This window comes from Silurus aristotelis (assembly GCF_946808225.1).
Source record: "Silurus aristotelis genome assembly, chromosome: 22".
NCBI lineage: Eukaryota > Metazoa > Chordata > Actinopteri > Siluriformes > Siluridae > Silurus > Silurus aristotelis.
The window spans coordinates 18,170,398-18,185,168 of NC_139595.1; the positions used below are offsets into that span (position 1 = coordinate 18,170,398).

Below are 14,771 nucleotides of genomic sequence, written 5' to 3' on the forward strand. Positions count from 1 at the left end.
CCGAAAATAACCCTGCATTTCATTGCCAAGCATGTCACCAGCCTTGAGGTGGTGAGGCAAATTATTTATTTTATTTCACATTTTTGTTATTCAAGTAGACACAATTATTAAAATTGAGTGAAATTGTGAGCAACCAGTACCATCAGAACACCGCTGTTAGAGCCTGGACAAGTTTTAATATAAGGAATGGAAATGTTTAAATGACCTCCCAATGATGTGATTAGTTTCCATATACTACACCCATATATAAAACTCACTGGCCTTGAACGTATTAGCTTGTGGTGAACCCTTTTGAGGTTATGCCGGTGTATTTTCTCTTTGGTACATCTACACCACATCCTAGGGAGTGTTTCGGATTTGTTCGTTCATTTTTTCTTTTGTTCTTGATTGGAATTATTCTTCCGTCATCCAACTACTGTGGTCTTCTCTCTGCTTCTGCTGTCTTTTTTGCAACGGATGATCTCAGCATCGCGTTCCTATTTCTTTAGAATGCACCATTTTCCTGCCATTTACACTTTTTAGGTTCTGATGTTGACAGATGACAGCAGCAGACTTCAGCAGCGAGCGAAAGCAAACGGCACATCTGGAATCGACTCTGGAGATTTCGCTCGCGTTCTCGTGGACGGATGGAGTAACGATGCAGGAACACGCAGCTGTCGAACGAAGCGACTGACCGCACAAGTGTCCACTTACATCAACCCGAGCACGAGAATATTCAGACGAATTCGAACGGGCAAGGTTGAAGCAAGCTGGATTTTGTTCCAGTTCGTACGAATGTCACAGGACGTTAGGATGAAACGATTCCTCACATCGAATCCAATCCCAGACCTGAGGAATTATGCGTAGTCATGGGAACAGTAGGGAGTACAAACAGTCTAATGTCATTGGTAGAAAATACTTCCACATGACAAACGTTTTCCTACTTGGTTAATGTTTGGTGCGGAAAAAAACAAAACGCTGATCATTCTGGAATGTTTAAAATGCATCGCTAATAAATATAATTGATGCTAATAATACATCTCTGGAATGTTGATTCCTTTTTTATTATTTTTTTTTTTTTTTACCTGGCATTGGATCATGACATTGTGTGGGAAAATTTCGAGCTGGAAGATCGAATAAAGATGACAGCAATTTCCGAACAATTACTTATATGAGAATATGGGGAAGCAGGGAAAAGTGGGCAGGGTTTCTACTAGGTGTTGTGTAATCTCAGAAAGAAGAAAACACAGTTGAAGGTCATTCCCAGAGGTGAACATTAATAAAATGCATTACTTACATTACATGTTACTGTAATTGAGTACTTTCTTGTGCACTTCTAGTTTTTAAAGTAGTTTTTAAAATCTGTAATTGTACTTTTACTTAAGTATGTTTTGTTCGAAGTATTGTACTTACCTACATTTTAAATCATATCTGTTACTAAGTAAAATAAAAAATGTAATAAAAAAAGTGCAAAGGGGAAAAAAATCGCACCAGGGAAATGACTGCACTCATTGACTGATTGGCGGAGCACAAACGCGCTAAACTCACAAGAAAGAAAGATGGAGACAGATAAGACAGACGCCAGTGATGCTGACCCAGCTGAAGGCAAATCTAAAGTTGTTCAATGTGTGCGCTCAATGTCTGAATTCTGAATCTGCTTTAGCGATTTCTCTCTTTATCATAAAATTATAACAGGAGATTTTTTTTTTTTTGCTGCCAACCTGCATAACGTTCATTAGTTTAAAGTTAAGGATTGTAGAGTTTTTTTTTAATTATTATTTAATTTGATAATATGTGAAGGTGTTCCTTCAATTAACAACAGAGATTTTTATCCTTTTTAAACTACACTAGAAATAATTTAACTCTGTTAAATTTTACTCTGTAGTAATTTTTTAATACTCTTGCTATTTCAGGCCATTCCATGTTTTCTATATCTACTAACTCAACTGGGAAATTGGGGAGAAAATAAAGCTCTTTTGATGTATTTTTTTGAGTGCTGAAGCATACCAGCATAATCCTGTGCTACAATTCAGAGCTACTCAAAATGCTTGATTATGGCAGAGATGCTAAAATTCTTTGGATGCTTTCTAACTTTTCGACTGAATCGATTTGTGCAAAGTTGAAAGCAGAATAATGTTCTGAAAGTCTATGTAGTGCAGAAATTCCAGAACACTTGGTTACAACATGAGGGCTTTTGTCTGTGTTGTGGTTTCCTGCTACGTTATAACAGAGAGGAGCTGAACAGGAAGTAAGTGGGCAGCTTGTTCCATTGTGCCTGGCCGGATCCTGCGACGTAATCGTTTTCCTTGAGGAGGCCACCGCTACTCTGCGCTGCGTCACAAGCTGCTCATTATCTTTGATGTCAGATTGCCGTGAAATCAATCGCAGCCAACAATCACTCCATACAAAGGCAAGCGATGACTGAAATGACAGCAGAAGCGTTGCCACTAAGGGATGGCTAGATGATGAGCTTTACATGGAATTTAATAAAACTAAAGAAGGACTATTTGAGGTCACAGGGTTATAGATTTTAACGGTGCTGAATTCAAGATCACAGGAACCATTGTGAGCTCTCAGGTTCTAGAGTTTGTGTCGTTGCAGGGCTTTGAATGAAGAGATTCATTGTTGTGCCTGATGTTTTTAGATTAGAATGCAGATGTAAAAAAAAAAAAAAAAAAAAAAAAAAAAGGAATGGAACTAAATATAAATATATTATATGAATTGATGATCAGTTAAAAATAATGGTCACATGCATGTCGAAAAACTTGACATTATACTTCTTGCATCCTTCAGTAGTGAAATCACCATTTAAACCACATTAATTCAATGTTTCTTCTTCTTTCCAATTTTTTTTTGTAGGGGGATTTTCTTCATTTTCTTAAATATGTGTTTAATTTGAGGCACAAATCGGGACACTCAGGCTTCAGACTGTTTCTCCAGATCCTTTCTGCTTTATACATCACGAGCGAGACTCTCCTGAACCCAAGGAGAAGGGAAAAGGAGGGGAAAAGCAGGGCGGGTAGGGACATGGAAACCCCTTTCTTTTGCCTCCTTTACTGTGGCAAAGCCCAAGTTTATGGACCAGATGTTTGAATATTTCCTTTATGATGTTCTTGATTTAATAAAAGGAATCCTGGTCTCGAAGGAATGAGTCATTGAACAGTCAGGGGATCTCTGACATTTATAGTGACACCACTGTTAAAATTTTTTTTTCCCTGTCATAATTAGCTAGAACACGGAAACTTTAAGGATTAGCCTGGAAAGGGAATTCTGATCTTTCAATATGCTGTAATGAACAAATACAGATAGAAAAGTAAACTAATACTTTTCTACTCCCTATACTATTAAACTCTGCTTTGCAGCCTTGATCACTTCGACACCTGCAATGTTTTTAAGCCTGACCAGAAATTACACTCTAGTTCATAATATTCGCACGCTTTACATTAGCAGGGTTTTTTTCAGAACATGAACTAGCTGAAATACTTTTGATTGATATATAAAACAGACTGCTTTAAAGAAATATATAGTGGCGTTTGTGACCTGCTATCTTGTGATAATTAGCTTGCTAGCCTAGCTTGTTCGGCGACCTAACACTATTTAAAGAGAACCTTAAATCAGAATCTTCCTTTTTAGCTTATGCTAATGATAAGATTGATCTCATTTAACAAGATCATTTAACTAGAATCATTTCTGGAGCTAATGGTAGTCAAAAACACTATGAGCGTGACATTTTCAAAACACCAGTCAGATTACTGTTAATCAAAGAAGGATTTTGATGGGTTTTTTTTTTTTTTTATATAAGGTAATGTTTGAAGACACTTGGACAGACAAGTATGTGGTTAGTCAAATCTTGGTCTTGGTGCTAGTCAAAAACTAGCAATCCTAGCTTGTTAGAACAACCAACAACCTTAAAGCAAACTTGTTAGCACTTTTCTAAGATTAGCTTCATCCTGTTTGACCAGAAACCACCTTGTATCTAATGGTAATCGCAAGCTCTAAGCTAGCATAACTTTTATATTACATGTTATTAGTTCTATTACAACTAATTATACGATATAAAAAAATAATAATAAGTTTGAGGTACAAACAGAGAAATATGCTTTTAATCATGTTCGTAGTCTAGGGAATACAGTCAAAGTAGTAACTTTGACTTGCTAGGTAGCAATAATTACAATTCTAATCTTAGCTAAATCAAATATTCAGAGATCCTTTTAACTCAAACCGACTTTTTTTTTACTTATTAGGTTTACATTTAACCAGAAACCACACTGTAGCTAATGACAATCATGTGCTATCGGTTAGCGTGACTTTTCCACAGTATGAACTAGTCACACTAGGTTTAATTTACTGTTAGCAGCAGCGGTAAGTTCCTACAAACTATTCCGTTCAGGGTTTTTTTTTTTTCTTTTTTTTCTTCTTTCACTCGGAGAGCAACAATCTAGCTACTGTAGCTCTGAAGATTTACTGCTGCGTTGCCAGAGAATATAAAGAGTTCTTGATTTGTTTTGATGCGTTCCCCTGCGTGATGATTGACTTTTACATTTTCAAGTATTTAACACAGGCTTGTCGTAAACACATCTGCCGTAGCGAGTGTTTGCATGGCTGGCGTTGTCAGAGCAGAGATGTCTGTGAGCGATTTGTCCATGTGGGTCTGCTAACGGCCACTCGAGCGCAGCTGCTCCCAGGCGCATTAGCACAAGCTGCCGCCCTGCACGAGGAGAAAGACTTTTGCATGAGAAGCTCTAAAGGTATTTTAATCAAAGCAAGATGCCTTTCTGGAAGCTGTGCAGGGGAAAACAATGCAGGACTAGTGTGTTTGTCAGACTAGAGCAGGTCTGTTAACAGCTCCATATGCTGTGAATGCAAACCTTTCACCTTGGAGTCCATCGTTTGGTGTTTAGTTTTACTTCCCACACACAGTAGTGCTGGTTTGGGTTCTGTTAAACTCCTCAACTGCTCGGCACCATTTGTGTTCATCAGAATGCATGGATTCGTCGTGTTTTGGCCCCTGGCACTGAAATGTGACAGGTTCTCCAGGTCTTGGAGGGAGATCGGGTTACTGTCTGCCGCCCCAAAGTCAGAGCCGGGGTCAGACTGAGACAGTGTGTCTTCATGTATCTTGTATCCTGCTTGTTTTAGTTGAAAAAAAAGGATGATAAATACCAGAGCACTTTCACAAGAGATTATCAACACGTACAGACGGCCATTGTGTTTTGTTTTCTGACCTCTTTAAAACCAAAACAGGCCATAAATTCAATTGGAGACCTGGATGGATGGTTTCACCTAAACAGCCCAAGGATTCATGTTACTGAGCAATTTAAGAATTTTGATGATGGATTTGGACTGTAATTAATATCAACAGTCTGCTACAATGTGCTCAGGACCACAGTTTGCATGAACATTTCTGTATTTAAGCGTCCATCGCTGAACAGTTCACCTCAACGATTATGGAACTGTAATGAATGGACATTCAGTGCCACCCAGATTTCTCTAACTAAACTTCTACATTCTTTTATACAAGTTTATAACGGCTTTATCTGTCCATTGTTAAAATTGCTTTACAAATAAAAATGAACTGAATTGAATTAAATTGAATTGAAATGAATTCTGGTTGCCTGATCATAGTAGCACTGGCCATGTGACATCATTAGTCTTTTTCTCACTTTTGTATTAATGTCCAACTTGCTTTTAGCTACTAATTGGTGAAACACAATTATATGAATGCTAGCAACTTGCCTACTCATTTAAAATTCATGTTGACTACATTGCTTGCAGTGGCCTGATTTGGATTACGTAATATAATGTACAATTAGCATTAGCTTGCTAACAAACTGGTATTAAACACAATAACAATACAATAATGTAGAAAGCCATCTTTCTAGCAAACTTGGTCCTATTAAGTTAACAGGTAATGAAAGCTATTGTTAGCTTGCTCAGAAGGTAGTGGTGTGAATCACATTAGTTAACATGAACCAGCTTGCTAACAACCTTCTCTACAAGTTCGCCTGCAAATGCTTAGCTATCTTGGGAACTGCTAAAATGCTTTGCTAATGTTGCTAAACTGTTATGTTGTGCAGGTGGTGTGTTATGTTTTATGCTAGGTGGTATATTAAGCAGAGATAAAGAACATGTGTGTGCATCATCAAGTTTGCATTTAACGAAAGTGCTTGCTAGGTTGCTAGCTTAGCTGTGAGTTAAGGTCACATGACCAAATTAGCACACATTTTGTACTAAATACAAAAACAATCACAAATGTGGGAACCTCTGTGTGTATGCGTGTGTGATTGTGACCTTTATTTCACCTACAGTCCAAACGTTCAGCGGTAGACTTACTCTGGGCTCCAGTCGACTTACTTGTTCTTCAGAGATTTTCTGCTCAGATTGTGTTAAAGAGTCCGAGTTTAAGATAAACGTGCGTATTTTGGAGCAATTTTACCAGAAATTCTCCTGAGATGAAACGACTTTAAGTGTTCTGTGTATTTTCTTGTATTTTTTCCTGTATTTCTGTGGTAAAAATGCTGAATCTGCGTTACATCAATGTCATCTGCAAAAGAGATGGCTCAGTGACTGGACGTTTTCTTGGCGTAGCTGCCGAGGAACGTTATACGAAACAGGCTAAATTGACTAAATGGCATTCCATACATTCCGTACTGAAAAGCGAAGCAGTCGTCAGTACGAACTCATCGCTTATCTTGATAAGAAAGGAGTTGGAATAGATCATTCTGATATCCATCGATCTATGCTAGGCCTGTAGGGATTATCAGCTTGAACATATATCATGATAGAGAGGATGTCTATATGGTACAATTAGTAATGATTGGTAGCTATGTTTAACTATATTTAAAAGACAACTTTTATCAAATATGACTCTTTACAATCATGTTAACTACATTGATTAGAAGAATATTTCTAATGAAAGACTACTGAATTTTGTCTTTTGATGGTACTGATAAATCATACATCAGTCTAATCAGGGTACTGACTTTACTGTGTTAAAATACTGGATTGTGATTGGCTGGAAGTTCAGTTGTGAGTTCAGACTGCCGATCACACGTAGTTTTCATTCACTTAAATAATCAGCATTCTAAATAAATGTTCTTTATTTCTGTTTTTTAATTATTCTTTAGCTACTTTTTAGTTTTACTTTTACGCTCCACTCGACTACATTTGGGATTCAATATCTGTACTTTTTACTCCACCAACGTAACCGTTTTCAGACATAGTGCAGATGCGGAAAATGAAAGTGTGGATGTTGAGCGTTTTTAGAAGAAAAAAAACGCCATTTTCACATTTACATATGAACCTTCCATTAAAGCAGACAGAATTCACGATTTCATTATATATCGTACAACCACATGGCAAAACAAGTCGAGTTTTACAGCAAAATATCTAAAATCGCAAGCTACATGAAGCATTTTTGATTCATTACGGGACGCTAACATAAAAGGGAAAAAGCTAGTCATGTTTAGTGTCTTGTAATTATAGTTTTAGTAGACCGTATTAAGAAATGAAGTGTGAAATGTTTAAAACAACACCAGGACAGTAGGGATGGCTAAGTTTTTTTCCCCTGCTGTGCTGGTATTTTGAGCCAGAGAGCAAAGAGGTTGATGCAATGAGCCGAGCCAAAATGACATCACACTGGCTTTTGCATGAGCTATGTAGAGCTGGGAATGTGAAACTTCATTTGTCCAAGACAGATTAAGTGTGCTGCTACAAAAAGGCAACTTAGTGCTGGTTTACGCCTCTGAAATGGGTCGAGCGATGAGAAGGTTTTAAGGAAAATGTTTCCTTTTCTCCACCCTGCAGTCGGATGTAGATTACATGGAAGGGTTAACATTTAGGGGAACGGGATCCAAATACGGGTGGCATGTCTGAATTCTTCATCATACCTGTCTGGAATACTAATTTACAGCCTATAATGCATTGCAGACAGGCTTCGGGGAGCACGATAAAACCAGACGCCTAATGAGAAATCTTTTTTTTTTTTTTTTTACCGTTTAAGGTTTTTAAGAGTCCTTTGAGTCAGACTCAGTGAGCAAGTGATTGGTTCTTAATCGAATTGGTTGTTTTATCGACAAATGAAGTTTCACATTGATTCACAAGAAGTGAATCAATTTCTGTATTTTGGTTTGTTTTTGAACCATAGGACAGAGCTTTAGTACTGCACTTACTGTATGATCTAATGTAGATTGATAACCAAACAATTGTAAAAATAACCAATTTAAAATTGTAAACTAGCTATTTATATAAATTGTATTAATTAATAATGTTTTCATTCTTAAAGATTTTTTCATTTCATAATAAATTCTTTTATGCCAACAATCACTTGACGAATTTTGTAAACAAAAGAAACAAAAAATTGTATAAAATTGTATAAAAATATTAATAAAATTATTTCCTTTACTAGCCCTTGAAACCTCATGTGGACTAACATACAGTGAAACGGTTTGCAGTGAACGACAACTTTTTCTTTTTTTTTACATTTTTCGTACTTTTATTATCAGAATTCTGACCTTAATGCGGTTTCGATGCTTTTGCTACACAATTAAACACGATAGGCTGTTATATTTTATGACGCAATAACACCTGCCTGTCTCATATTGAACGCAAACTCAGATTTTCCACTAAGCCATTCCGCTTTAAAATGATTCCAAGCACTATCCAGATGCTCATACAGCTTTAGACCAGGCTCTTGTGTGATGCAGGCTGCTTGTTGAACAAGTCAGAACTTTACATGTGTTTAAGGTCATTAGGGGCCCAACGGTAGCACCGAGGTTGCTTGGGCCACTGAAAGCCGATTAGTAGATTCCTAATGACAAGCTCTTGTCAGCATTTATTCAGTGAGGTGAATTAGGGTCAATCCTAAGGGGCTCAATGCTACAACTTGTTCCAAACACTATATTCTCTACAATGTTTATGCTTTGGTTCTTCAACCTTGCTTTGTTTTTAATGCCAGAACGGACTAGCGTGCTGAAAATAAAGGCAACTGAATCCTCTTTTAGGGTAAAAAAAAATCAACCATGGTGTAATTGCATTTTAGTGGTTCCTTCAAAAGCTGTGGCCTGGTGGTGCTTTTCAGAAAGAGTGGTGTTGTATAGCATGTGAGGGTGAAGCTACAGCCACCACATCCACTCTCCTCCAGCACCAGCAGTGGTGGCACTAAGGATTCGTCTGCCAGCTGCAGGATGTATTCACAGCATGTCGTCCCACACACTGGCTACAATACACACCTTGTATAATTGCATCCTGACTTACACTCCAAACTATACCTTAAGTTCATTCCTCAAGTACATTTTTAAAGTCGTGTAGTTTTGTATGTCAGCCACTAAAGCAACGTGTTATATCATAATGTATTTAACATTTCTGGTCATGTTCTGGTTTTTAAATTTCGACGTGATGGTCTTGTTTCTTATCTCTAGTCCTGTTAAAACAGCATAGCAAGATCTGCTGTTTTTATAGCGATGTGGTTTCCATATGGGGGACGCTCGGTGGCACTGAACTGGAAACCCAGCTGCCAACATCCCCACGTGCCACACGATGGGAAACACTACTCATTGAGACAAAACAAGCGTCCTCTCTAAATCCGAACGCTTTCCAGCTTTATTATTATAACTCGGGGACAAAACACATCTGCCGCAGAGAACAATATTGTGGCTACGTGCATGGAAATAGCAGTTTATATAGCGCTTGAGATGCAGCTACAAGTAAATGCTAGGTTCTACGATCGCTACCGGGAATTATATTTATTGCATTATTCATTAGTCATTTTTTTAGTCATTAGACTACTTTTTTGTTTTCAGAAGTGGGATCTGCAAAATGATTTAGTTCCTGTTATAGCGCTTGTAAAGAGTCGCTCTTTGTCCAGACTCTCTTTTTTTATCTTGAACAATAATGAGCAACACAAAGAATTTACCCGTGCTGCAAATTGTACTGGTGTTCGTGACTCATCCCAAATATCGTCCCAGAGAGCTTCTCTGTATTAAAAATGTTGTGTTGTTCTCCATCAAAAAAAAAAAAAGGTCTTAATTATTAAAACTAAATAAAAACGATTTAATAAAGAGATTAAGTAGAGATTAAGTATTAAGATTAAGTTCCCACCATTATACTGGAATGCAGTGTGTATTATAAGGGTTTAAAAAAATTCAGGTAAAGCCTGGGTCAGTGTGTCCAGCTGTGGAGACGTGAACAGAGTGGACAGGCCAGGCAGGCTCAGGAAACGTAATGCCGGTCTGTGGAGATTAATGTTGGTGTGTATGGCTTCCGTACAGCCCACAATGAAACGGTGGCATTTCCTGAAATCTAAGCCATTAGTACACGATGAAGCCCAGCAAGTAGGTGGTGAAGACAGCTAATAGATTTACTGAGGAAATGACTTGAGAAGACAAAAGCCAACATTGGCTTGAATTATTTCAACAACTTGTCTCTTGTACATAATGAATTTCAGAGGGTTGAAACTCATGCTCCCACTCTTTTACTCTGGGACTTAAGCCTTGTCTTTTTGGGGCGTAACTGGGTCCTGAGCAGCCTGACAGCCTGAAAGAAGAAGCACCAGATGCTCTTGTACCGTCGGCCAGATGGCAAAGGAGTAAAATTTCAGTCCTAGTTGTGAAAAAGGGTGTCCACAATCGGCCATAATAACATTAACAAATAACAATAACATTAAAGCCATAATAAATTAGAGTACTTTAAATACTTAAGTGCATTTGAAGGAAAAAGTCTTGGTACTTTTACTCAAGGCTGAAGCGTCTGTGGTCATTGATAAATTGGACAGAGGCCAGGATGATGCTCTCAGCCAGTTTTAAGTAAAGTAAATGTAGAAACCCACAACAAAAGTTCCAAACAACCCTTGGCGAGTATGTCGGCGTTGCACACAGGCTCTTTTTGTGGCATTATTGGAATTTGAAATTGTTATCTTCGGATGATAGACCAAACACCATTTTGCTGCATCACTAGCCCATGATTTCAGTTTTAAATCTGATCTATAAACATAAACATACACTTTTTGGTTTTAAAGAAGGGTTTCTAAGATAAACAAAGAAATTCTGAGAATCGTGTAAATTAGGAAAAAGAGGAGGTAAGCAAGACTTCTGATAAAGATGGAGAAATCGAAGGAGTAGGTAAACGAGACCTTAAATGCAAAGGAGGAATCTTTTGGGAAATATCTAAATTTTTAGGGTAGAAGAGAAGAGAATTTTTGGCTTCTCACATGCGACTGCTGACATGGTGCCATTGTGGTTTGAGGAGTGCCTCTATGAAGAGCTCTTTTGAGACGTGCTGAGTGACTGCAATAAAGCTTTTTTGTCCTTCTCATCCATGGCTGGAGGATATTTTTTATCTGCTTATTAATTTGTTATTCAAAGTTATAATTTTAACAGTTGTCGAGTGACTAAACAAAGATGAACTCTGCGAATGTGTCAGCTCAGAAACGACACAATATATTGCCAAAAGTTTTCAGGCACCTGGTCATAAGTACGGTATGTGCGTTTTGAGCATCAAATTTCGTCCCAATTTTCTCTTAGAATTCCCTTTACTCTTCTGGGAAGATGTTCCACAAAATTTTGGATTGTGCTTGTGGACATTTGTGTGTTAGTAAAGTCAGGGACTGATGTAGAAGGTGAGGAGGCCTGGTGTGCAGTCATCGTTCACATTCATCCCAAAGGTGTTCAGTAGGGTTTGGATCAGAGCTCTATAGCAGGCCACTCAAGATCTTTCTCTCCAAACATTGTAAACCATATCTTCATATAGTTTGCTTTATGCACACAGGCATTGCAATCCTGAAACAGGTTTGGGTTTCCAAGTTTAAGTGATTATACCTCATCCAAAGGCGTCCTGTACAATTGTGTGCTTACAGCTTTGTGGAAGCATTGGAGAAGAACCACATATGGCAGGTAAGGTTAGATGTTTGCAAACTTTTGGTAATATAGTGTACATCAGTCTCTGAGTTTTTATGGCAGATTATATTAGAATTTGGTCAGGTGGCATTTTTTTCGTACTCTCTTTTACTTGAGAACAGTTGTCTAGTGGATTTCAAGTTATTTGAACGGCTGCAATGAAAAAGCAAAGTACTTGGTCATTGGAAAGGGCGGTGGATCCATCCAGGTTTCTTTTTCAAAGTCATTCATCAAAGAGGAAAACTTGACAGTTACAGTCCCATGGTGTTATATTGTAGTTTGTGATGGCCTAATAACCTGCTACATATGGTATTTATCTTTGGCATCTAGAAAGCTATCAAGTTGTTTTGCATTTTTTTCTGAGTGCTTGAGGTTCATTGGTTTTTTTGTGAGAGCCTGTGTTTGTAACCCATGCAGTTACTAATATAGTGTGTTATAGATATAGTTTGTCAAGCATGTACAGTTCTCTGTGATCATAATACATCTCTGCATCTTAATCTCGTTTTCTTCCTTTCTCCTCAGACTCGGATGTGAGCATGCGCACTCTGAGTACGCCCAGTCCTGCTCTCATCCTCACTCGTTCTTCACCTGCTTTCTTTAATGGCTCCTCATTGTCCTTTGCTCCAGAGACTGTTGGTCTCACTTACCCTCAGCGTGGAATGTGCCAATCCAAAGACCACCATCAGGGGGCACCCATTGACATGCTGCCTGACCATGCCTTTCTGCAGATCTTCGCACATCTGCCCACTAACCAGCTGTGTCGATGTGCCAGAGTATGCCGCCGATGGTACAACCTGGCATGGGACCCACGGCTCTGGAGGACAGTGCGTCTGACGGGCGATGTGGCACACGTGGACCGGGCTTTGCGGGTACTTACGCGTCGTCTATGTCAGGATACCCCCAATGTATGTTTATCCGTGGAGATGGTGGTGTTGAATGGCTGCCGCAGACTTACTGATCGTGGCCTTTACACGGTAGCACAGTGCTGCCCCGAGCTACGACGCCTCGATCTGGCCGGCTGCTACAACGTGTCCAATGAAGCTGTGTTTGAGGTGGTCTCACGATGTCCTAACCTGGAGCACCTTGATGTCTCAGGTAAAAAAAAATAAATAATTATTGCATTGCTTTTTGTGTCATATAATTATTTCATTGTCCTTGTATTACTTTGAGGATAAGCTTCCTTGGTCTTTGAAATTAAAATAAACTGCTTAGCCACTGTGTCTGCACTTGTAGGAGTGAATGTATCCATCAAACACACATCACACATGCCCATGGGACTCGTTTGATGTGTCTGTAGTCCTTGATGTTTTTCTGTGGCCAGAAATTACATGTTCTAAGAGTTTGGGGATTTACAGATGTCTTCCTAGAGGAAAGTTACTTACGCAAGAAAAAAGCAGGGTATGTGGGTAATCAGCTTCCCACAGAGAGAACAAAACAACCGAAAAATGTATGCTGTAACTCTCTAAAATGATAAAAGGCTGTGTTTAGAAGTTAAATCCTCACATAATTCTTTTAATTTAAGAGAATTACATTTATTAACCAGCTTGCTTTCAGGTTCCTTATGCCTTCTCTTGGATGAATTTAAAATTCCTTGAAGCTGATAAGGAATGTAACCATGTAAAGCCAGTAATATTTCACAAACTCATTATACTCCATCCACCCTGTGGATATACTTACCTCACTGTCTGTGTGGATCCGAGGCATGTACAACTTCAACAAAAAACATAACTCAACCCAAATACCAAGGCCCAAACACAGCCAGTCATAAACACTGACTAAAAATGGAACAACACATCTTTACTCGAATGCAGATTTACGACAAGAAACTTCACTTGAGTTTGTCTTATATATATATTTTAAATGTAGTCAAATACAGCATTTCCTGAACACTACTGAACCTGAATATGGCGTGAGTCAAATATTGCCTGACTCAAAAACCACCAGATCCACTTATCAGCTGACTCAAATACTACCAGATCCAAATATCAGCTGACTCAAATACTACCAGATCCACATATCACCTGACTCAAATACTACCAAATTCAAATATCAGCTGACTCAAATACTACCAGATCCACATATCAGCTGACTCAAATACTACCAGATCCAAATATCAGCTGACTTAAATACTACCAGGTCCACCTATCAGCTGACTTAAATACTACCAGGTCCACCTATCAGCTGACTCAAATACTACCAGATCCAAATATCACCTGACTCAAATAGTACCAGATTCAAATATCAGCGGACTCAAATACTACCAGATCCACATATCACCTGACTCAAATACTACCAGATCCAAATATCAGCTGACTCAAATACTACCAGGTCCACCTATCAGCTGACATAAATACTACCAGATCCACATATCAGTCTACTCAAATACTACCGGGTACAAATATTGCCTGACTCAAATAGTACCAGGTCTAAATATCACCTGACTAAAATACTCCCTGTCTCAAATATAGCATAAGTCAAACACTATCTTGCTCAAATACTATGATCTAATCACTAATGATGTAATGATCTAAACACTGCACAAAATTCAGCTGGACCCAAACACATCCTGAGCCAAGCATTGCTTAACCCAAACAGAATCTGACTCAAGTATAAAAACAGAGCCAAACAGTTACTGCTCCATTTCCTGCTCATCACGTAGAACAGCTGCAGGGGTCTTTCTTACTGATAGATTATTCTGGAATATGGCTGACTTCCTCTCAGAGCTGGAAAATATATTAATAGCTCTTTCCGTCCGGCATTCTCTATTCTCTGAAAGGAAAATAAACCTCTTCACGACCATGACCTCTGACCTTAAGGTGCTTCGGGATTGTCTGTTCTGCTCATTAAGGAAAATGACATTCAAATTTTCTCACATGAATGATTTTGCAATGATGAGAAATT

General features: G+C 38.4%; 1 protein-coding gene across 2 annotated transcripts in view; it reads left to right on the forward strand.

Moving 5' to 3' along the window:
* fbxl7 (F-box and leucine-rich repeat protein 7) overlaps positions 1-14,771 on the forward strand; it is a 40,797-nt gene that overhangs the window by 20,779 nt on the left and 5,247 nt on the right. For both annotated transcript variants that reach the window (XM_083525880.1, XM_083525881.1), the window contains exon 3: positions 12,393-12,965. In XM_083525880.1, coding sequence (XP_083382006.1) covers positions 12,393-12,965 — 573 coding nt within the window. The remainder of the gene's footprint in view (positions 1-12,392; positions 12,966-14,771) is intronic.